This window comes from Triturus cristatus, chromosome 8 (assembly GCF_964204655.1).
Source record: "Triturus cristatus chromosome 8, aTriCri1.1, whole genome shotgun sequence".
NCBI classification, from domain to species: Eukaryota; Metazoa; Chordata; class Amphibia; order Caudata; family Salamandridae; genus Triturus; species Triturus cristatus.
The window spans coordinates 353,345,443-353,369,329 of NC_140591.1; the positions used below are offsets into that span (position 1 = coordinate 353,345,443).

The 23,887-nt window shown below is 42.6% G+C and overlaps 1 protein-coding gene across 6 annotated transcripts in view; it reads left to right on the forward strand.

The window, feature by feature from the left end:
* FRY (FRY microtubule binding protein) overlaps positions 1–23,887 on the forward strand; it is a 657,235-nt gene that overhangs the window by 622,699 nt on the left and 10,649 nt on the right. For 4 of the 6 annotated variants that reach the window (XM_085621668.1, XM_085621670.1, XM_085621673.1 and 1 more), the window contains exons 59-61: positions 7,320–7,337; positions 10,467–10,577; positions 15,175–15,377. In XM_085621668.1, coding sequence (XP_085477794.1) covers positions 7,320–7,337; positions 10,467–10,577; positions 15,175–15,377 — 332 coding nt within the window. The remainder of the gene's footprint in view (positions 1–7,319; positions 7,338–10,466; positions 10,578–15,174; positions 15,378–23,887) is intronic. The other 2 variants (XM_085621669.1, XM_085621672.1) reach the window with 1 other exon arrangement.

Below are 23,887 nucleotides of genomic sequence, written 5' to 3' on the forward strand. Positions count from 1 at the left end.
ATGATCAATCCAAATTTGAGAGTACTCCTAAGCAAAATTATCACAGGCAAAAGTACTAAATTTGTCAGTGATCTTCCTCATATTGTCACCATGTCATGTTGCAGGTAGTAGTCCTATTCAAGGCCAGCCAGTTGACACGATCACTGTGAGACAATCTCTTCTAAAGTGAAGATGCTATGTACAATGTTCTTTTATTTCCAGAGATTATATATTCCCAGAGGTATTGTAAGATGTGGTATTTCAATCAGAGATTTCGACATATTCTTCGCATCCAAAGTCTTCATTTGGAATACTGGCAAAACATGCAGGGATCAGCACAAATACAGATTCCCACAGATTATTCCCAAAATCTCATACTGTGAAGTATTTGTGCCCACTGGAGTTATCTGTGCCTCCTATATCTGCAGCTCTGGGAGTTTGGGGGAATATCGACCTGCTATGACATCCTTCCCTAAGTCCAATGACCTAGGTGATAACAGTCTGTTAAATTTGCATGGAGTCCACCTTTGCAAAGTTCTCCAACTGATATGAGAGGCATTCAAACAAGTACCCCGGGATACCATGGGCTTCTTTTTGAATCACCTTAGATTTATCTAGATAAAAAGACCTAGTACTAGTAAGGTAGAATTTAGTAGTGGAGATTGAAGTAGTTGGTGCTTGAATGTGTGCAATCTCCGCTTCTGCTTGGCCCCGGGTTATTGCCACATTTGATTCCTCTGTAGTTACATGGGGTTAGCAGAGCTGGTAGACTTTGGAACTGTCCCTGGTGCAACAGATGGGTGACACCCGGTGGTATGCCCTGTACCTGCCCTACAGGAAGTGGACCTTAAATGTCTTTTTCCAACACTGTTCATTTCTGATTTTACGTTTTTGCCAGTCATCAAATGTGAGATTCTCGGAAACCAATTAAATTGTCATTTTTGAAATTGGAGGAGAATGGCCTGAACAATCAATCTTATAGCCGGATTTATATCTTGGTGGAGAGGTTACTCCGTCACAACGGTGACGGATATCCCGTCCGCCGAAATATAAATCCCAGTATATCCCATGGGATTTATATTTTGGTGGACGGGATATCCGTTACTGCTGTGACTGTGTAACCCGTCCGGCAAGATCTAAATCAGGCCCTTAGTCTAATCCTGGATCTCCTTTTAATTGTCAGTGCAGTATACTCTGGGATGTTGTTTAACTCCATGAACTGGCTGTTTTAGATGGAGAGGTTAGTTTTATCTGATATAATATTCACTGTGGAAGACACCGAGGATTGACTAGACAAAGAGGTTTGTAATTTTGCACCACTGACAATTACGACGTAGCAGTCACTCTCATTTAACTTTATTTGAAACTTTATTTTTGCCATTTGGTGTCTTACATGGACCTACTCGAAGAGTTCTGTTTTTTGCTGAGTAAGTGTGGCTTACTCCAGAGCTAGGAGTTTCACTCCTTTTCCTGCAAAAATAAAGCTTTGTGATCTAGGTTTATAATACATTAAAAGGCATAAGGGCAGTGGCTAGAGCATTTCGGATGCATAGCAGTAGTGCTTTATTATTTGTGACCATCTTCCAATGCCTTAAAATATCTGCCTAGGTTCATAACTTGGACCAGCAACTTGGGTGCGGCTGGTCTGCACTTTTGAATAGCTGAGTTGTCAAGCCACTTTATTAATAATTATTAAGAACAAAATTATTACTTTATCAGTGTGTTTACTTTTTGCATAAGCTTTTTAAGGGAAGGTACTGAGTTAAGGTGCATCATGAAATTAAGAAATGGTTGGCACTGCAAATGAATTTGGAAGATAGTGGTGCCATATTTCCAGGAATATTGTGCTTTTCATTGATAATACTATATCTCTTCATTCTAAATGTATATTTTCATGTAAGTTCGTGTTACTCAAATATGTGTGTGTGTGTGCAACTTTAGAAACCTGAACTGTTGCAACTCCTTACGTGGTATGTGACTTTGTAAGGACTTATTTGTTAACCAAACCGGTTTCATTGATTTCTGTTCATGCAAAAGTCAGGATGCGTTTGATGCAGTGCGACTGATGCAACACACTGTGTCAAGTTCCGCCAGGACTGTACGTATGACACAGAGATGGGTAATTCTGGTACGGCAGCTGAGAAGTTCTGCTTGCAAACTAGTATCCTCGCCTGTGACCCAGCACTCCTCGCTCTACCTCACACTCCGTTCACCCCACTGCACTCAACTCCATTACCTACTCTGCTTTCATTGGTTTGATGAAAGCATCTGAACTTCCATAACTTAGTGTCTGGGTGAACCTTCCTTACAACAGTTTTGCAGAAGGTCATCTGCCATGGTATCCATAATTGATTTTGGGTAAAGTAAATAGTACAGTTTGACTACACCTTGATGTTTTCATTTTTTTACTTTGATGTAACCAAAACGTCTTTGAAACCTTTTCGAAATACTAATGAAGTCATGCATTTTCTTTAATAATTTAGTATGCTCTCCAATGTATGGAAACAGAAGAAACCAAGTTAAAAAAACATAGTCCACACAAGAAATAAATAAATGAATATATAAATAACAAATGAACATGGCAGATGGGCCTACTTGTATTTGCCTCCGCTGGTAGCCCAGCCCAGCTTGCTGTTCAGATGAGAGCCACCACACTGCTGACCCCCACGCTCACTCCCTTTTGCAGCCACCACATAACCACAGATGCACTGTGCTCTTGAGGAACTCCCTCTGACTGTTGGAAGGCTATACATGAGTCATGCAGCAATGAGGCTCACTGATTTTGTGCAATCGAGGCATGAAGACCATTCGGAGTTATATTGGTAATACATCTACAAGTATACTGTCCTTATGAAACTGGTAGAACTTCGAAACCATGGAGACAAGACAAATGCAAGAGAAGTACAAGAGAATATGCACCTGCTCAGAAGACTTTAACTCGCCAGAAGTGGTTGTCAGTATATCACTGTATAATGAGATATTCATTTAGGAAATATATAAAACAAATGCATTCATTGCTGGCCTCCGAAATAACTATAAAATGACACCTGACGCACAGAACAGTGTGTCTACATGACCATTAGCAGAGGCTCAATGGGCTATCCTGTGATGCTGAATCCACCTGTTTTCAAAGAGGGAGGCATCTGGTTTAGTGTACAGGGCGACCTGTGCCTAAATCCCCTTATCCTAAGTAGTACGGTGTCATGCAACACCCTAACCCCCTCTACACACAACCCTTACACACAGCTTGCAGTGTTGAACTTCAGTAGAGGTAACTTTTTTTTCTTTGGTAGCTTTCTACCCAAACTTAAAAGCAAGCCTAGCAGCAGCATACAAACTGCTACCAGTTAAAGGTGTAACTGACGTAACTACAGTTAAGTACAGTTAAGTATAGATTTGATGTGGTTTTACTTATAATGTCAACAAATCCCATTTGTTAAACACCGCATGCCAAGATTGGGCAAATCAAATAAGTGTTATACAGTTCTTAAGTTACAAAATTATAGAATGTGTGTGTGTATATATACACACACACACACATACTTTTTCCCTTATCACTTGTACAAAGAGGCCTCTTTCTACCATGTCACTTTCTGTACCACAGCACTCCAATACCTTGGCAATCCGGTCCTGATGATTGTCCTGAATAAATAGGACCGAAACGCCGTTGACCTTCCTCTCAGCGCAACTCACGGTGCACATTTCGCTCTGGTTCTTCAGAATCAAAAACCTTGTACAGTCGTATATAATTATCCATGCTGAACCATTGATCACTGTATATAACTTTTTGCCACTTTGTCACATTGCACCGTCCGCAGTTTTTTGCACTAGTCACTTGCGCCGTCACAAGCACAACGTGCACCAAGCCCCTTTGGGTTGCCATCACAATTTATGCTCACAGTGCTGTTATAACTGTCCTGTATAAACTGTGTTTCTAAATATATGATGCCATGAGCACTTTTGAACAAACAACCAGGAGTCTCTCTCTCTTCTTCTTGTAATGTTGTGTACATACCAATGAATCCAGTTGAGACATTGTTGCTAGTCTTTACTTGGTGAATGGTTCAAGGCGTCTTTCCTGGGCCAGTTTGCTTCATGGAATTTTAGAGTTCCCAAAGCCAGGTAGATGCTTTGTTGGTCATATGGCCTCAGAACCTGTTGTAGCCTTTCGACCTTTATCATTTTTATCAACATTACTGTGAGAAATTGGGTTTTTGTTTGACTGGGGTGTGAGCCCTGGTCAAGCAGCAACTACAATCCTTGTCAGGGTAAGGCACATACACCTGTGCTCAGCCCCCTGGTAGCTTGGTGCAGAGCAGTTAGGCTTAACTTAGAGGCAATATGTAAACTATTTGTACAATACTTCAAACGTAAAACAGTAAAAAAAACACGCAAAAAGTGCCTCACCCCAAGTTAGAAAACTAGGGGATTATTTAATACATAAAACAGGACAAAAATGACAAAAATCCAATTAGTAGAATGAGAGTTATGAATATTTCAAGAATAAAGTGTAAAATAGTGCCTCAAAGCGCTACCTGCGGCTATCTGGTCATGCTGGACCGAGTCAAATACAAAAGTTCAGGCCAACCCCGATTGACCGCAGGTGGGATACAGTCCCAGGTCAGTCCCGCTGAAAATTTACCTTCTCAAGTTCATGTCAAGATTCCCGTTCACGTTGCAGAGGGCCGCGAATAGCTGAGAGAGCATATGGGGAGGCTGTCTGCAAAATGTGAGGTGCCTGCATACGGTATAGGCATTCATAAAGCTTGACGGGGGGCAGTCCCCGTGAGCGGTCAATGCTGCATTGTGAGGAGTTAGGCTAAAGGAGCTTTCCACTAATTTGCGGTGCAAACCAAGAGGTCTTGGTGTGAGCAGCCGGTTTACTGTCGTGAAGAGCCCAAAAGCTTGATTTCAGCATCTGTGAGCCACACCAAAGGTCCAGGATCTGAGAAGCACCACTTGGGGGTCAGGAACTCGCTGCAGCTGGATCTAGGGGCTGGTGTAGGAAGTTTGGAGCCTTTTATGTCCTTGAGGCTCAGATCCGGAGGCCAGCAGACTAGCCTTTGAAGTTACACTGGGGTCCTGGGTTCAAGATGAAGTTGCAAGTCCAGTTCTTGTTCCTGAGGCAAGAAGGCAGCAGGTCAGCACAACATGTCAGCAGTTCCTTTAGAGCAGCAGTCCATCAGAGTGGCAGTCCTTGAAGCAGCAGTCCTTCTTTTTAGCAGAATATCCACAGGTATAGAAGTGTACTGAAGAGTTGGTGTCTGAGGTTCAGTATAGTTAGGAGAAGCTTATAGGGGCATGCCTTTGAAGGGCACAGATGCCCTGCAGCCTTTTGTGTGGAGACAGGGCACAGCCTATTCAAGTGTAAGTGGGGCTGGGCCCAACTTCTCCCACCCATCCTGCCAGTGATGGCACATCCAGTCACACCTAGGCAGCCCATTGTGTGTGGGTATGTAGGAGGAATACACAAAGCCCAGCTGTCAACTGCACCCAGTCATGTGACCCAGAGGCAGGCTGCAGGCACCACATGACTATGGCAAGAAAATGTCACCTTTCTAAAAGTGGAATTTTCATAATTGCACTTTACAATCTGACTTCACCATAAGTTAGGATTTTAAAATGTGATTCCAGCAACACCAAACATGAACTGGTTACCTATTCTCATTTGCAAATTACACTTAGAAAATGTAATAGGTTAACTCCAATGTTATTCTATAGGAGAGGTATGTCTTGCAGTAGTGAAAAACGAATGTAAGAGTTTTTCACTATCAGAACATGTAAAACACGTCCTACTTTTCCAATACATTGCACCCGGCCCTCTGAGTTGTGCAAGTAATAAATACATTGAAGTTGTGAGCCCCCAATTTGAAATAAGAGACCGCTACAAAAGAAATGCATCAGGAACCCATGGTCCGAAGGTCCTCAGCCGTCTAATGTTTAGGTTTACCAGATGCCTCCCTATCACTGTGGTTAAAAATGCTTAATCTGGGCATTTCTTTTACAACCAATGTCATCTGGAATGATTTACGTGAACCAGCACTACAACTCCCTGAATGCATTGGATTGTTCCTCGAAAGCCTAAGATCCTTACCATTCATTGAGTCATCAGTTAACCGTCTCTGTGTGGCATAAGGAAGTGCTGGTTAGACATGCCACCTGTCCCTCATATGAAGCATACATGTTCCCCATGATCAGCCGCAGCAGAATCCTTTGGTGTTTCTTGCACAATCACTGCAAGGAATATCTTGGTGTTGATGGCTTTCCTGCCTTCACTGATACCTGTAGAACTATCAAGGCTTTGAAGGAGGCGTCCAACAAATGCGATTTGACGGAAAGATCGGGGATTTACATAAAAGTGCTTTAAACAAAGATTTAAGTTATTCTTTGACATTGTGCTAGTCATCTCAATGCTTTCTCGCAAAGAGGTTTAAAAAATACAACCATTGACATGTCACGAGTTGCAAAAGGAACCCTTATTAGTTGTTTTAATTTCTGTAGGCGAAAGATTATACAGGGACGGATTAGTACCCGACGAGCAAGCAATCGCTTGTGAACAAAACTTCCATTGTTTCCACAGGGAAACTTGCAGTATAATTTTAAAAAGTCAATTAAGGACATTATATTTCCTCTTGAAAAGAAAAACACAATTTCTCGTCAAATCTTTTTGCTTCCTTGTGCCACTTTTCCCCTTTCCTTGCCCTCTTTATATTTCCTTCTTCACAAGGTTCTTTTCACTTGGCAGTTTCCCTTTGTATGTTTTAGGATACAATATGCAAAAATGAAAAGATAAGCAGTAATTCTAATAAGAATGTAGGCTTATAAATTACATGCTGTGTGTAATTTTCAGTGTTTTGGGGTTAAAACAATTATTTGGCTGCCAATGGTAATGGATGTATTTTGCTGTTAACTCAATCCTAAACAGTGACAACTACATTACTTATCATTTTTGTTGACTAAAATGTGGTGCGTATGTTTCTTTGTAGCACCATAACCAACATTAACGTAATGTATGCTACTTTCCGAAATCTTAGATTGAGAAGGTTGCCACACTGCCCCGGTGGTCGAACTATCTGAGACTCAGCATGCCAACACAAAACCAATCCACGGACTATAAAGCTTTCCTCACACATGACTGGTTGTCTCTGTTGTTTTAACAGTGCTGTGCATGTCTTGAATGAGCCAAAACCTTCAACCACTGCAGGCTGAGTGAGTGCTGCTAATGCCGCTTGTAGTAAGATCTGTGGACACAAGGTTCTGTGCTTTCTGTTGCATGCATTCCACTGATGCTGTGTACTTTCTTTCCTCTCGCGTCCTCCTGTGCCATGCTTGCTGTATAGCAAATGGAATCTCTTGCAGTAAGTTACTCTTCTTAACTTGTTTCCTTTATCATCCTGGAATGCACTTGTACTGCACTACTTATCACTGTTATTCTTTCTAATGTTTGATCTTTCTCGTTTATTGTTGCTTCTTTAATTATGGGCGATATCACTGAACTTTGTGCTGTTTCAGTTTCTGTGGAATGCGACAAACGCACTCGATCGCACATTCTATAATTTTATACAGTTTTAAAAAGCGCAAGCAATGTGAACTTTTTTACATGCTTTGTGGTAACTTAGTCTTGTCGGTTGAAGTGTACCTGACCACCTCAGTGTCATGTAAGTAAAATGGGAAATTAGTTACTTCAATTTGCTGTTCAGAATATGCCCCTCCCCACCGCCTCAATAATAGTGTACACATGCCACATCCCTTCTGTCTGCCTCTTACTGATCAAGTCACTAATAAAGTACAACTATTGAGTGATCCCCCCCACTCCCATTTCGAGGGTTCAGACTTTATTTTAGCCTCATTCCACGAAAAGGGACACTTCTACGGTTGTGAGCCTCAGAAACAGATCTTGACTTTCAGTCAGTTCCAGACAAACAGCGTTTTTCTCTTTCATCCTACCAGCCCCTCATCCTGCTATGAACAGTCATACCTGATCTATCAGAGATCAAGTGTGAAACTGTCTCAGACAGTTTCCTGGACACCAGGGGAATCCTGGAGCCCACCTTATATATTGCTATCCCAGGGCAGCTCTCATCTAGATCCATGTGAGGTAGAACTATGCCTTAGACATAGCACGTTGCCTGGGCAACCTCTCTGTGGAATCTGGAGAGGACCCCTGTAGGACACATTGTCAAGTTATTTATATTTTATAAAGCACAAACAAATCACCCCCAAGAGGATCTGTCGGCACTAATGCACTCTAAAGCGGGAGCGCAATACCAAAAGGAGTTAAGAGCCCTAAATTAGGACTGGATCATATGTACAAGTGTAGCTTGTTCCTGTGATAGGGGGCTAAACATGAAAAAGATATGCCCCGTATCTAACAGTACATATGCGGTGGAAGCAAAGTCATGATTTCCCACAGCATGTAAGGTTACTAAAGTGACCCGTTTCCAAAAAGGGATTTGTGTACAAGATAGAGGCGTTCGAAGAGAATGCTTTTTGATCGGAAGACAATGCAAAGATTTAAGTGTGGGCTCAGATGGGGACCGGGATGGCAAATTACTAATCAGGCTGGCAGCGGTGTTCTGTACTACCTAAAGTTTGGCTGATAGAGCTTCATTTGCAGAAACCATAATGCATTTCCATAATCCAGGTGATTCATAATAAGTGCCTGTGTGATGGATTTTCTTGAATGAAGAGGCAGCAACTAGTAAGTTCTCCAAAGAAGGCACATGGCTCCGAAGCAAGACCTGAAGAGGAAATTGACCTTTTCTTTCATAGAAAGGGCATCATCTATCAGTATGACCAGATTTCTAACTACCTTTTTGGGGTTAGGGGTTGAACATATTCTATAGAGACTACACACCCACCAACCAATCTGAGGACTTGTCCTGTCAGCCCTACACAAATATCCTTTCCATGATTAGTCCAGCAATCTGCCTTCTGATATTTAATGCTGACACTATTTTACCCTTATTAAGTTTGCTAAAACCTGTCAAGACCATTGAGTTTTTGTGCAAATAATGTGTGGGCTCTGGTGGTAACAAGTGTCCAAAATTGAATTCCTGGTGGATGCTACCAAATTACAAAGCAATATTCCCTTACCTAATTTGGTTGACAGGGGTATAAGAAGGGTCAACTTTGAATAAATGAGCAAGCTGGTTCAAAGCCCTGTGGCATAATTTACCTTTAGAATGTGGCTGAGAGATATGGATCCAAACATGGGGGCTGCTATATAAGCACTCTTTGTTTTCCCCTTCCCTGCACTAGTAATGTATTTAGCCCAGTGTGTACCTCAGAAATGGCAGCCATATTTTGAAGTGACCATCTCTCGCAAGTATTTCTAGTTTAAGGAATCACTTAGAAGATTTAACCACTGTGGTTTCTCATCAGATAATATTTGTGGATCTCAGTGCATTGGAGTAACAAAGTGGCATCCATAGTATTGCTATTTATATCATTTGGAGCAACATGTGAGTTTTGGGAAGACTAGGTCTAGCATTTTCCCACCATCAGGCCCCTTCTTTGAGTAGAATATATTTTCCACGTACCAGTGTCTTGACATTGGTAGAAGGTGTTCACAGGACATGTCTGAACTCTTCTTGTTCAGCTTCCTCCAGATTCCTTACTCCAACCCTATTTGGCAGCCCTGCTTTAAGACTTCTATAATTCAATAGAATGATGGTCCATGAAGGACTACGGTGAGGGATCAAGAAATAGCGTCACACATACACATAACATGCTGTTGTGTTGGTTGTCTTTGGTTCCCTCAGCGTGCCCTTCCCCACTCATGAAGATAAGTCACTTGGTATCCCTGGGTGGAAAACTGAGTTGTAATATCCCTTGTTACTTTGACTTGACACTCGGTGATACCGTCGGAGCTGAGAACGTCTTTCCCTGATCACAGTGGCTTCGAATGTTCTGCCGGCTTCGTGTCCATCACTGTCCAGTGCATGAAGCCATGGACGCTGGGCAGGGTGTTTGCGTCTGTTAATGGTTTTGACCATAAAGCAACTGGCACAAGAAACGTGCCTCGCTCGTAACTGGTTGCCAAATGCAAACATTCTGCCAATACCGAGCACCTTTCTGCTTGAATAGGCAACATAGACTTCCATGAAAGCAATATGCTATTTCTCAAAAGGCTATAATGTATTAGGCATTGTTACAAGTTTCAAGGGATCATTATCACGGTTCTCATTGGGAACACAAAAGGACAGCATTTGTTTTTATGAAGATTTTCTACACTTTATTGCACAATTGTAGGGGTGCTGTATTATTTTCTGTGTGCAATCCTACACAAGGGAAAACAATGATTTGATGTCTTTGAGTATGTGGCAGTGAGACTACTGAGAGGCAAAATCACATTTACAGGATTGTTATTTTTTCTTTCTCCCCCTCCACAGCCATAAAATATGTGCGCAACAAACGTGTTTGTATGCCGGTTCTTTTCTAACCACAGTTGATTTTGTTCTTTTTTTTTTTTTTGCATCTTTCAGCAATTGGAACTGTGCCAGAGGTTGTACAAGCTGCACTTCCAGCTGTTGCTGCTTTTTCAGTCCTACTGTAAGCTCATTGGACAGGTGCATGAAGTGAGCACCATGCCAGAGGTAGGTGCCGCCTAAACCCATTCTATATAAGCAGGATTGTTTGATAGCTGTGTATCACCGACCTTTCTTTTCTGTGGATTTCTGTGTCCACAATCTGAGGCTGGGTATGCCTAGAATTACAACATGACCCCCTCAGATTATTTTACACTTGAAACAGTCCTGATGACATCAGGACCTATATAAATAAAAGAACTGTACGTGCTCCAGACATTGAGGGCAGAACATGAAAACCATTTGAGTATCCTGTTATAGTCCGCTCCCCATTGCAACACTACCATGTTCAGACTCTGCAACCCTACCATGTCCAGACTTTGGCAAGTACCAAACAATGAATGAAAGAATGAGTGGAGCCTTGTAAAGCACACAGCTACTCCAGAGAGTGTCCAGGCACTGCAGAACAGCACTATGGTCAAAACGGTATTTAGGCATCCGTGAATAGCCAGGTCTTGAGGTTCTTCCTGAAAAGCAATTCAGCGCGAACAGTGCGAAGCTCCGCAGGGAGCTGATTCCATGCATGGGCGACCAGATAGGAAAAGGAGCGGAAACCCTTCCTAGCCTGTCTGACTTTGAGTACCATCAGCAGAGAAAATGCAGAGGGCCAAAGAGCGTGTGGTGGAGAGCAATGCAGAAGTGTGGCTGAAAGGCCTTGGGGGGGCAACAGAAAAATATGCCCGTTGTGCCAGAGTTAGGACCTGGGAGAGAATTCTCTTCTTCGCTGGCAAACAGCAAAATATGCCCAAAGTTCGCACCTGAATGTATATGTGCTGCAATAATTGCACCCACAATAGGTGCCCTTTTTTAATGTCTGCTTTCTTTGATGTAAAGTGTGCTCTAGTTCTGCACTGGTACCCCAATGGCACCACTTGGAGCAGGCCGACCTTCATACTCCTAGAGCAGCATGGCAGTGCCCTGCCACAATCACTACCTTTGAGTCGTTTGAAATCTATAAATCACTTTCTTGCCTATTGATGGTACAACATCTCGCTTCCCCCTGTGTAAACGTTTACAAAATGGTGCAGCACTTCATCAGGCAGGACATGATTGTGTTTAATGCTTCTTGCAAGTGGAGTCCAGTAAGATCAACAATGCTTCCCCATGCTGAATACTCACGAGGCAGCCACCAGGTGGCCCCATTGTACTTGTTGGACCCTTTACAGATGCATTTCGTGGTGGGTCCACTCAGACTTTCATACTTCTAACATGGTTGCAGAAAACACTGTATAAAACAGACTTTTCTATTCATAACCATGACTTGTAGATCACTTTTACATCTTCACTTCACTGCATAATTATAAATAGTTTTGAAGTGATGTATATAAACGTAGGTTTCATGAATATATGATTTCTCGGTTTCGTACCCCTCACAATTTCCCCATGGTCTCTGTGCGCTATGTTTTATGTTGCACTTTGGTTAGAAGTGGGTCACACCCAGAGCTTAATTTCAGCCGGATGTTTCAGGAGGGGCCCACCCTCGTACATTGCTGGGGGCCAGCGCTTATTTTTCCTCATCATACTTTCATCAAGAGCAAAAGAGAGAAAAGGCCAAAAGGGGAAAGAAGGAGGAAAAGAAAGATGGAAAACAGTGACAAAGGAAAAAGTAGGGATGGAAAAGAACCATCAAGAGTTAGATAAATAGAGAGTCTGGTGATGGATTAAAGAGACACAAGAAGGAATCAAGACTATGCAGCCTTGGTATTCTGCACTCCCGACATTCATTAGCGCCAGGCGCCTGTATCTAAGCAGAATTATGGGTCCTGGCACTTAATCTTTTACAAATTAAGCACGGGTCACCCCCACAAATAGGTGCCCTATAAACTGGGCTCTAAATAATGCACTTTACGTAGGAAATGCACAACCGTAATGCTGTAAATATGTGGCCCCGTTTCTGGACCATGTTAGCTTAGGCATAGTGTCTCTCGGATAAAGGCTGAAGTTACCCATTTTTATGTTCCGGGTGAAGTTTGAATCTATTTTAATCAGAGAAACCGATGAGAAAAAAATGATAGTGCTGCATAAGCACTGTAGGTTTTTACCCCTGTATTTGCATCATTTATAAATCATTCAGAACATTACACACTTCGTTCACACTAATACACAATGTGTATTAACACTTTTAACGTGAATAAAAGAGCTTTGTCTTGTGCAATAAATCTTACTTTTACTGTTATATTCCTTGTTTTATGTGTTGTCTTTGTTCTGCTGTTGTTCGACTTCCCTCCCTTATATAAAGATGTTACTATAACCTTCTAGCAAACAAGCATTGAACTTATTCTATAAGCACACCAATTTGTTTACACTAACTGAGCCAGTTGTAAGGAAACTCACTGCATAGTGAAATGAATAAAGAGCCAACTATTGTTTCTAAAGGTGTGCATAAATCAAAACCATTGTTTTTAAAAGAGTACGCAAATAAGGCCATTTGTTTGAAAAGGTCTGCATGAATCCAGCCATTTGTTTCCCAACAGATATACAGAGCGGGCACTTTGTCCGGAAACGTATATGAAAGGGACCCTTGTGAAACGTATATGAAAGAGACCCTTTGCTTCCTAATGTGTACACGAATCAAACTCTTTGTTTCAGAAGGCAATCTGGCCCTTCCCAAAGGTGTGCTTAAATGGGGCCCTTCGTTTATGAAGTATTATGTAAATCCAGGCATATTTGTCTGAAGGTGTATATGAACCAACACAATTGAGCCCGAACAGGTTAACAAAATATCCCCTAATTTCTCATTGTGTACAGAAATAAGGCCTTTCATTTGAAAAGTGCACCTGCATTAGGCCTTTTGTTTCTAAAATGCACATGGATCAGGCCTTTTCATTGGAAAGGTGTGCATGGGCAGGGTCGTTGTTTCTGAAGGTGTAGCTTCTTCAAGCTTTCGCTGCCAAGGTTACATGTTGATGGAGATGTATATTTCTGAAGGTGTACACTAGTCATACCTTTTCTTTCTAAAGGTATATATGAATGTGTCAGCTTATATCTAAAGTTGGATACGAATTGGAAATTTGTTTCTGAAGGTGCAAATTAATCAGGTCATTTGTTTCCATAGATGTGTACAAAGGTTTAGGTCCAAATTCTATGATGTATACGCAGGCGCTCACACTTAGCAATTTAATTAGCACTGCGCATGCAGGCCTTTAAAATGGTAAGGAAATACACATTTTCACATGTCCTGTTTCACGAGAGCCCACTCAAACTTGAATACCTCTGGGCCTTTATTTCTGAAAGCGCACCTTAAAAAGGCACTATGCATGTGAAGACAAATACAAAGCTAGACCTTATTCTTTCGCTTGGTCGATACGAATTAGTTACCAAAGTTGCACATGAAGCAGGCCCTTTATGGTTCAAGACATTATGTATATAATTTTAATTTGTTAAAAATCAATCAAATCAAAAAAGATGTACCGAAATTAGGCCCTAGTTTTTGAAGGGTGCACGAATCGGACCATTGTTTGTTTCAGATGGTAAACAAGAATGAGCTCTATAAGTCTGTGGGTGGATAACAATGATACCCTTTGTGGTTGAAGGTGAAAACAGATCTGTGTGTCTGAAGGTGTCTTTCATTTCTTAAAGTGTATATGAACCAAGACTTCTCAGATTGCACTAGTTCCTTTCGACTCTGGTAGTCCTGATGGCTACTATTAATGAAGTCTGCATCTGAAACACATAAAAGAATGTCTTCAGTTTTTGACCTCAGCAAACTTGCCTGAAGAACATGGGTTATTCATGATGTTCTTACAGGACAGGTAACCTCAATGTGTACCTATTTGTGAGCAGTTTAGGCCAGGTGCCTCGAGGCGGCTGAGCTCATGGTGTGCACTAGACAGAATTTACCTTCTGATGCCAAGAAGCAAAGTGCCACGATTAATTGTAAACTGGACAATTCTACACAACAAATTAATAGAATAAATGGTGAATAAAAGCATCAGACTGTGCATTTCCTGCTGCCATTCTGTCAGTTAGCCCCTACCACTTGAGCCTTCTGGCACAACCTGTTGTAGCTTCAGAAACATTACACTACCATGCCATGACGTAGGGTGACCTTTACTCCTGTTATTACATCCAGGCAGAAGCACAGCCCTACATGGCACTTCTAGGCCTGAGAAATGTACCGTCACATTCCGTGAGAAAGGCAAAGTTTGGTGCTGCCAGGACTGCTGGTAGGAGTGATGTCTGTGTTTGGGAAATCCTTCTTTTCCACAGCGCTCTTGTAACTTAACCATAGCGGATTTGGCAGATTTACAAATGGCAGTATTGCAATCAGTGAATGTTTGTGGTAAAATTGACAATAACTGCGTATTTTTTGCAAGGTAGGGTTAGACGATCACCTTCGTCTAGTGATAAAACCGTAGACTGATGAAGCCTCAGGGTTTGCAACACAATCTCAGTATTCCATTGGCAGATAACGACTTGCGTCAGTTTTACAATACAAAGTGGAATGATGGTGGTGTGCTCTAAGCGCATGGTGGCATGGTTGATTAACAGAGAATTGATGACACTGGAATTTTCCTGGTGTTGACTTATGACAGCTGATGACGTCTTTGCAAGAGAAGTTGTACATGCTTTGATTGTAGCTAACCCATGGTTTTGCTTTGCCCAGCTGATGAACATGTCAAGAGAACTCAGCGACCTGAAGAAAAACCTCAAGGAGGCAACAGCTATTATCTCTGCCGATCCTGTTAACGTGCAAGCGATTTTGTCTGAACCCTCGTTTACTACTACTGAGGCTGCGATTCAGTCAATGCTGGACTGCTTAAAGAACAACGAACTCAGCAAAGCTGTACGGCAAATCCGAGAGTGCAGGCAAGTTTGTCTTGGTTAATGGCCATCGCATAATGTTTAGAGTTTTATATTTGTTAAAGTAAATATCAGATTCGCTGATATCTGGAAATAGCTTCTTATTGCCCAATGCCACATGTGACTCTCTCGGGCTGCTCTGGCTATACAGCCAACAGCACGTTGCATGGAGGGAGGTTTACATCCATCCTTAAAAATAGCAAAATATATATGTATAAGTCCCATAATACTAAATATTCTGAACACTTTGTGTACACTCAGACCCAGTACGCCATCCGGTCAATATTTACACGCAGATGTCCACATGGAAATACTATACAACACTTGTGTGCCTTGGAAAACACAAAGAAAAACAATTCTATTTATTGTGCAGCATAGTGGCGATCCTTTCCAGATATTATATTAACTCAGGCCTTAACCGTTATTGGATTTTGCAAAGGTTACACAATGAATACAACAAAGTTCCAACTAATAGTTTCAACTTCTGTGTAACTTTGTGATGGAAAGTGTTATGAAAAGATACAAATTAAGCTACATAAGTCATAGAAACCAAAAGTGTCTTTGTATTGACATCGGAAAGCGGATCTGGAGCAATATACAAAAGGTTTAATTGAAGATAGTGCAGAATAGTGCCCAAGGAAACAATGCTACAAACCAAGAAAGCAAAAGCAGACAACCCCTTTTTTTGCACACCCTGAGAAGCAGGAAGAAAATCACAGTCCAGATGCAACAAGCACCCACCCAACCTTTCTTCCTCAAGAAACTGAAGACACTTCTCTTCAAACTGTATCTTGCTTCACCTTAAAATTGGCCCACTGACCACCTCTGCCACAGCGAAACTATCTATGATGCTCTTCTCCGTTACACACACCCCTTTTGAGGTCTCGACTGGCAAGACATTTAGTGTGTCGGCTTTTAAAAGTCCGACCACACGCTTTTTGTTGGCATAGAGCGTGCGGTTACGTGCACAATGACGAGCAGAGGCACCATCTGGCTTTCCTCTCTCGTCATGGTGCGCGCACATCGCACACCACTCGCCAGCCTGCTTAGTGCGCACATTCGCACACAACTCCCAGGCTTAAACAAACTCAACCAAGAACAATTTTCTTTGCCAATGCCAGATGCCAGGGGGTGTTTCCATCTCATCCTGGGAGGCAGCTTTTGTATGCTCGGGGGCTCCTCCATGCTCAGGTCTCTTTGCACAGCGCTTCCGGTGGGCAGGAGTCTAGCGCTTCACTTTCTATTCAAACACCTGTGTTTGAACAAAAAATTGCATTTACGTAACTCTACAGTTTTAAACGTCATTTTTTCTCCAATCTTTAAATAGCAATGTGAGCGCTGCATTTTTTGAAAATAAATGTCACTGTTGTATTCGCTACACTGAAGTGCTGGCAGAAGTTATCATGCACATTTCAAATAAGATAACAAGTGAGTGTACCTCAATTATCCAATGTCTATTGCCAGCCATGCACTCCATGTTATTTTTCTCATTAATAATAAAACAGTCCTTTACATTTGCTTTGCTCTCCTTCTTACTGATAAAACTGCTTGGGTGATTAGTTCTATGAAACAAATGGTGCCGTAATGTTTACAGTATTCACGTTCAACATAAGTTTAGAACTGCGCACGGCTCGGAGATTGCACGCAAACAAATGGAGCCTGTACAAATGTAAAGGACTGTTTTGTTATTAATGAGAAAAATAACATGGAGTGCATGGCTGGCAATAGACATTGGATAATTGAGGTACACTCACTTGTTATCTTATTTGAAATGTGCATGATAACGTTTGCCAGCACTTCAATGTAACGAATACAACAGTGACATTTATTTTTGAAGAATGCAGCGCTCACACTGCTATTTACCGATTGGAGAAAACATGACATTTAAAACTGTAGAGTCACGTAAATGCAATTCGTTTTTCAAACACAGGTGTTTGCACAGAAAGAGAAATGTACCTTTAAAAAGTTGCAAGTTTGGGAAAACAGCAGTAACTCTTCTATTTCGACGCAATTGGCAACACCTGTGGGAAGCATTTATATTGTGTAAAATTCATATGTTTTTGTAAGGTTGACAAAGGCTGCGAGGACAGCCGAAACGCATTCCTGTTTATTTTTATTGAAATTAATGGTGCCGGATACCAAACAGGATAATCCACATTGAACGCGAGTGCTGGCTTCTTTTGAATGCGGAGAAGGGGTTAGAACAAACAAACACGCACACACACGCTCCATGGAGTACTGAAAAGCAACTAAGACAAGCATTGGCATAGCCAATAGGTCTCGCCTTTGGGACCTTATAAATGTTTAGCCATGCAACAGTTAATGCTGTTGCAGTAAGGATATTGTGCTGCATAACTAAACACTTATAAGGTCCCAAAGGCGAGACCTATTGGCTATGCCAATATTTGTACAGCACTCCATTGCTTTGTCGTTAGGTTTACACTCTAAAACTTTCATACACATCCAGAATAATTAATTAACTCCCGCCTTGTTGAGTCCTCTTGGATATTCCAGCTTGACCGATATGTTAAGTATCTAAACATTAGAGAAGTCAACTCAACCTCTTTAAATTGAATAGTCTCTATTTTTAACCAGTTCTTTCCTCATTCATGCTTCCAAAACCTTTCAAATATGTTTTTCAGTCCAGTGTCTGTCTTAAGCATGAAAAATACTTAAGGTACTTCAGCATTCACAAATAATTATAAACATTTTTTTGCTAAATATTGAAGAATGTGTTATTTACATTTGAAAGATTCAGGCCTTATTGATGCTGATGGGTAGAAAAGTGCACCCATTACCCAGCTTTCACAGATGAGGAGGGATGTAAGAACAAGAGACATGCGAGGGGAAAATATTTTTAAATCAAAAGGGAATTATTTCATTGATTAAAATACACCAATGACGCTTTAGGAAAAATGTGTTTTATTTGTGAATATCATACATATAGAACTGTTGTACAAAATTTGAGAATACCTCAAATAGATGTAACCTGGCATAAGTTTGTCTCCTCAAAGTCCCCTACTCTTTAGCTGCAACAGTCCCTTAATAGTACCTTCTTGGTGCCAGCTAGTGGACCTCTGAGTGACATATTGAGGGAAGAATTGTGTTTGTGTTTTTTTCAATCCCGGGGTCATTTGTGGGTGCAAAGATGGTAGTACAATTTAAAATATCAATATTTTGACCATTTTGTTAACCCTGAACATGTGCGGCCAACTCTGCCTTGGAGGATTTTGTGAATGGTTCTTACCAGACATACAACTGATTTTGTGAAGAAATGAATCAGGGAACTAATGTTGCTCATTTTCAGCACCCGTCCAGCTCCCTCTGGCTCACCTTCATGCCCCAAGAATCTGAAGAAGCCTCTAGTTGGAATTCCATCAACGGATCCATCCCCGACATCGTCTATGCCTCTTTACCCAACTACGAAGGTCCGCTCTGACTCCAGGCCCGACACCCAACCTGATTTCAAACCCACGCAATGGCCCTAGTCAGTCCCAGGCGCGTTGACACTGGTACCGACAGTGGAGGAAGAACCTTTTGTCTCATCGGACTCTGAGGCAAACCCGGCACAACCTTGACTGAAGTCACATCCCCACAACCTTTTGCCCAGCCGGTCCAACCATATTCTGATTCTAACAGAACACTGGCATTACCCAGAACTCACCCGCAAACACTTCTTACTCCTTTTGTCTCAGTCACTGAACACAGTCGACATGGTCAGGCTGATACTGAAGATGATGGGGATGAGGCAGCCCATTACACTCACAAAGACAATGTTTATTTGTACTTTCAGTAAGCTAGTGGGCTTAACACTGGGTTAGATTCCCACATTCTCTTTCTAAAGAGGAATCTGCCTCTTCCATAGTGGTCTTTTGACGGGCTGCCAAAATACTAGACTTGCAGCTCTCTACCGCTGAGGTCAAGACTAGTGTCCTGACGGAAGTCCTGCAGCCTGGGCAGGCTTCCGTGGACACACCAGTAGGCACATCTTACAAGCCTTGTTTTTGCGTGCCAATAAATAGGCAAGTAGCCAGAAGGCACAGATCTGCACCTGGTAGCCCATATTTTCTCGTGCAACACCCTCCGCCTGAAAATTTGGTGGTCTAGATGTCCACCAGTAGGTTATATTCTAACTTATTCTCTAGGATGTTTTCCTTATCCAGTCTGCCCCTTTGTTTCATAAATGCCAGCTGCCTCCCTAGAAGATATTTGTATTTATTATGGGATATGGTCTGCAAAGTCTTGCTGACAGGCCCTGATGAATACATCGCCAATGTTCCACAGATCATTCAAGATGGTCAGGATGTAGCGTAGGAACATCATCTGTACTGGGCTGGATGTCACCGATTGCCTAGGCATGACAGTCAATACCAGTGTAGTGCTTAGGTATCATGCGTGAATAAAGTCAACAAGCTTCTTGGGTGACATTTCAGCATCACCTAATGCACACGCCATTTGACGTTACTCATCTCTTTGGAAATAAGGGAGGCTCTGTTCTAGACAAAAAAGCCACAGAGAAGATCACAGCATCAGAAACAAGGACTGAATTTTAATCCCATTATTTCCCGGTGCTGAAAAAGGACGTAGGCCTTTTTCCTATTTTGGATCTTCATTTTCTTCCTGGAAAGGGTAAATTCAAGTGCTCAGATTGGTTCATGTTCTGTCTTCCCTGACTCAAGAAGACTGGATGGTAATGCTGGACCTGCAGGTCTCCTATTTGCACATTCCTATCCTGCAGACCAACTAGCGTTATTTGTGGTTCAAGGTGGGCCGCAAGCATTTTCAGTTTTCCGTGCTCCCCTTCAGCTTTACCAATGCTCTCAGGTGTTCATGAAAGTGATGGTGGTGATTGAAACACATCTTCAGAGGTTGAGAATAACTGTCTTCCCCTACCTCGATAACTGCCTACTGAAGGCAAGCTTGCTACAGTCAGCCATAGACCACCTCTTGATGACAACACACCTTCTGACGTAGGAGGGTGGGAGCACACTGCCTCACAGCCCAGCGCTCAGTTTGCCACAAAGCATCATGGTAAATGCAGTGCAGTACCAAGAGCTGACTTAAGTTATGGATGCATGGCTGGGGAGGTCCTCTGGGAGAGGTGTAGATCAGAGGACTTTTGATTTCTGGCTGATACTTGCCTCCATATCAGTCTGTTGGAGTTGTGAGCCATTCATTTGACTTTGTAGGTCTTCTTACCATCCATCAAAGGGAGGCTGGTCCCAATATTCATGGACAACACAACTGCCATGTGGTACTGCAACAAGCAGTGGGCTCATTAGTCCTCTGCCAGGAGGCCCTGCACCTCTGGAGCTAGCTGAGTCAGCTGGGGAGCTCCCTGTTTGTGAACCACCTGGTGGGATCTTTAAATACCAGGGCTGCCAAACTCAGTTGATGATGCCTAGCAGATAACAAATGGCAGATACACCTGAAGGTCACGCAGGACATCTTTCAGCGAAGTGAACAGCCCTGGTTCGATCTCTTCACCTTTTTCAAGATCATGCAATGTTTACACTTTTGGAGTTGGAGTTCCCAAGAATGTGTTCTCGCTGAGACGCATTCAACCTAGAATGGAGCACACGACTCCTGTACACATTTCTGCTGCCACCTCTCCTGCCCTGCGTTCTGAAGGAGATTATAAATGACTGGGCCCAAGATCCAGGAACAAGCAGGCTCCAAATTGGGCCAGGAAAGTGTTGTAGCCAGAATGTCTGGGCATGAGCAGGTGTCCTCCAATCAGGCTGCCACTCCGGGAGGATCTTCTATTGCAACAGGAGGGCAGGGTCCTGAACCTCCATGTATAGAGATTGAGCTGCAACAGTGGACTGCTTTCGACCTCCCTCCTGAAGTAGTGGATGTCATTCTAGCTATGGCATCCATCTACAAAAGAGTTCACATCAGATGTTGGATAAGTTTGTGGCCTGGTGTAATTTGCTCCATCCAGACTCATTACAGGCAAAGTTGTGAAGTTTCTGCTTTTTGTACTGTCTTTAGCCCAGCAAGGACTTCATGTGGCCGCTGTTTTGAAGATTATTGGGTGGATATTCGGGCCTATTTTCTGACCAACCGTTCTTATTTAAATCACCTGTTGTGATGCATTTTCTTAAAGGTCTGGTGCACTCCATTTGAGCCGATGCAAAGATGTTTGCATCTTCTGACTCAAAACCATCTTTGTCATAGCAATGACTTCAGCTTGTCACATGAATGAGATACAAATTCTATCCGTTCATCCACCAAACACCTCCTTTTTCCTGGACAAACTATTGTTGAAGAGTAAGGTGACATTCTTGCCAAAGGTTGTGACATCTTTTCATGTTGGACAATCATCACTCTTTCAGCATTCTTAGTCCACCTCATCCCTTGAAAGACAAGGAAATGCTCCATAATTTGGACCCCAAAAGAGCTTTGGGCTTTTACATAGATCATATCAAGGACCAGCGGGGGAACAATCTTCTCTTTGTGGGTTGCGCCGAGAAAAAGAAGAGTAAGGCAGTGAAAAAGGGCCATATCAAGATGGATAGTCTTCTGTATTAAAATCTGCTATGCATTGACCAAGAAGCAGCCTCTGGAAGGTCAAAGGGCTTAATCTACCAGAGCCAAGACTGCTACTACTGCATTGGCAAGGGGAGTACCTGTTCTGGACATTTACCAGGCTGCGATGTGGGCATCAGTCCAAACATTTTCATGAGGCTCTACTACTATGATAACCTGGTCCCACAAGAAAGGCATTTTGCCAGTTTGTTCTTGCAGCATATTTTGATCTGAGTCATTCCACAGATGCACCACCTTGGGTGTTACTGCTTTGGTGTGTGTTCACAAGGTGATGAATCTGTGATTAGAAGTGTTCATCAGAAGAACGAGTTACTTACCTTCAGTAACACTCTTTCTGGTGGGTACTCTGTAAACCGCAGACCCTCCATGTTTTGTGGAATAGTCTCTTAATTCCATCTATAAAACAGTCCCAATTTAGACATCTGCACACCGCCAAAGCCGATCACTTCGCAAGCTCCTCATCAGTGGTATATACATATACAGAGTTAAAGAAGAAACTGCAGCATTTAGAATTATATAGCACAGCACTTGTCACCCCAAGGTGCATCTGGGAGCTATGAATGCAAAGACTCTGTCGAAGAACCAGGGCGAGAATGATCAGAAATCGGCATCAAGAGTAAAAATAAAGGTCCGAAAGAAGAGAAATAAAGGTCAGAAAAGAGTAGAAAGAAGCAAAATAAAGGTCCGAACGAGCAGAGATGCAAAAATAGAAAAACAAGCAGATAGCAAGCAGAAAAGAAGGCAGAAAACAAGCATAGGTTGCAGAAACCTAAGGCAGCAGTGGGTAGTGGACTGCGGGTAAGCTGGACGAAGAACTGTCGCAGGGGGAGCTAGCACAAGGTCATGCTCCCTGAACGGACCTCATTGTGCAGGCGCGGCATTATATGTGGCTCCAGCGTCACTTCTGGGGCAGGACAGAGTCACCGTGGAGCTGCATGATGCCACCTGCTGGAGCGGGGAAGGAATACTGAGAAAAAAATTCCGATCCACTCTGGTGCCTGGGGGTAGTCACAAGGTGAGGAACCAGTGGTTAGTATCTACAAGAAAGGGTGTTACCAAAGTTAAGCAATTTGTATTTATAACATCAATAAATAATGCAGGCATTAGCTATAAATAAGCGCACAGTTAAACACTTCTTAATATGGTAAAAAGGTCTCCACATAAATATTTATACACAATAGCGACTGTGATAAATACATGTTGCACAAGATGGTGTGGTTTGCAGCACAAGATGGCTTCTGCCTTTCTCTTGTGCTCCCTTGCTTGCACCTATAATCTAATATGATCCTGCCCTCTAATCTTCCATCTTCCTGTATGGGGGAAGCTTCAGGTCCTCAGCCTGGCATGACTGGTTGGGCTGGTTCTGGCCCCACTGCGGCTGATGCATAGCTAGTAAGTTTCCCAGGTCCATGCGTGATGTGCTCCTATTGGTCTGTTTTTTCCTTTGAATCCTGGGACTTGTGGTCCTATTTTATAATGGACTATGCAAGACTGCACTTCCCAAAATTCAAAGAAAACAATCTGGACAGGAGCAGCACATTACGCAAGGACCTCTGAAACTTGGCAGGGCTTATGATGTCAAGAACAGAACAGCTCTTGCCCCCACAGCCATGTTGCCAGCTGTGCACCATGCAGCGCAGAGTTCCTTGAGAGGAAGCCCCACCCACCTGGAAAGCCCTGGAGATCAGTGGTGTGGACCCTAGGCTCCTGAAGACTTGTGGCAGAGAGGTGGAGATGGCATCCTAATTGTGGGCCCCAGCAATGGAGTCGTGCTACACCTGTGTCAGGGAGAGCACCTGGGGCCTTGATGGGGGAAGCATGGGGTAGCGCTGTTGGGACTCTGTGCTTCCATTGTACTGCTGCTGCCCCCTACATATACGGACGCCTTACTGTTAGTATTGTGTGGGAATTGTTGGAACTTGCTGGGGAAATCTAAACGGAGGGGGAACTCTTTTAATTCAGAA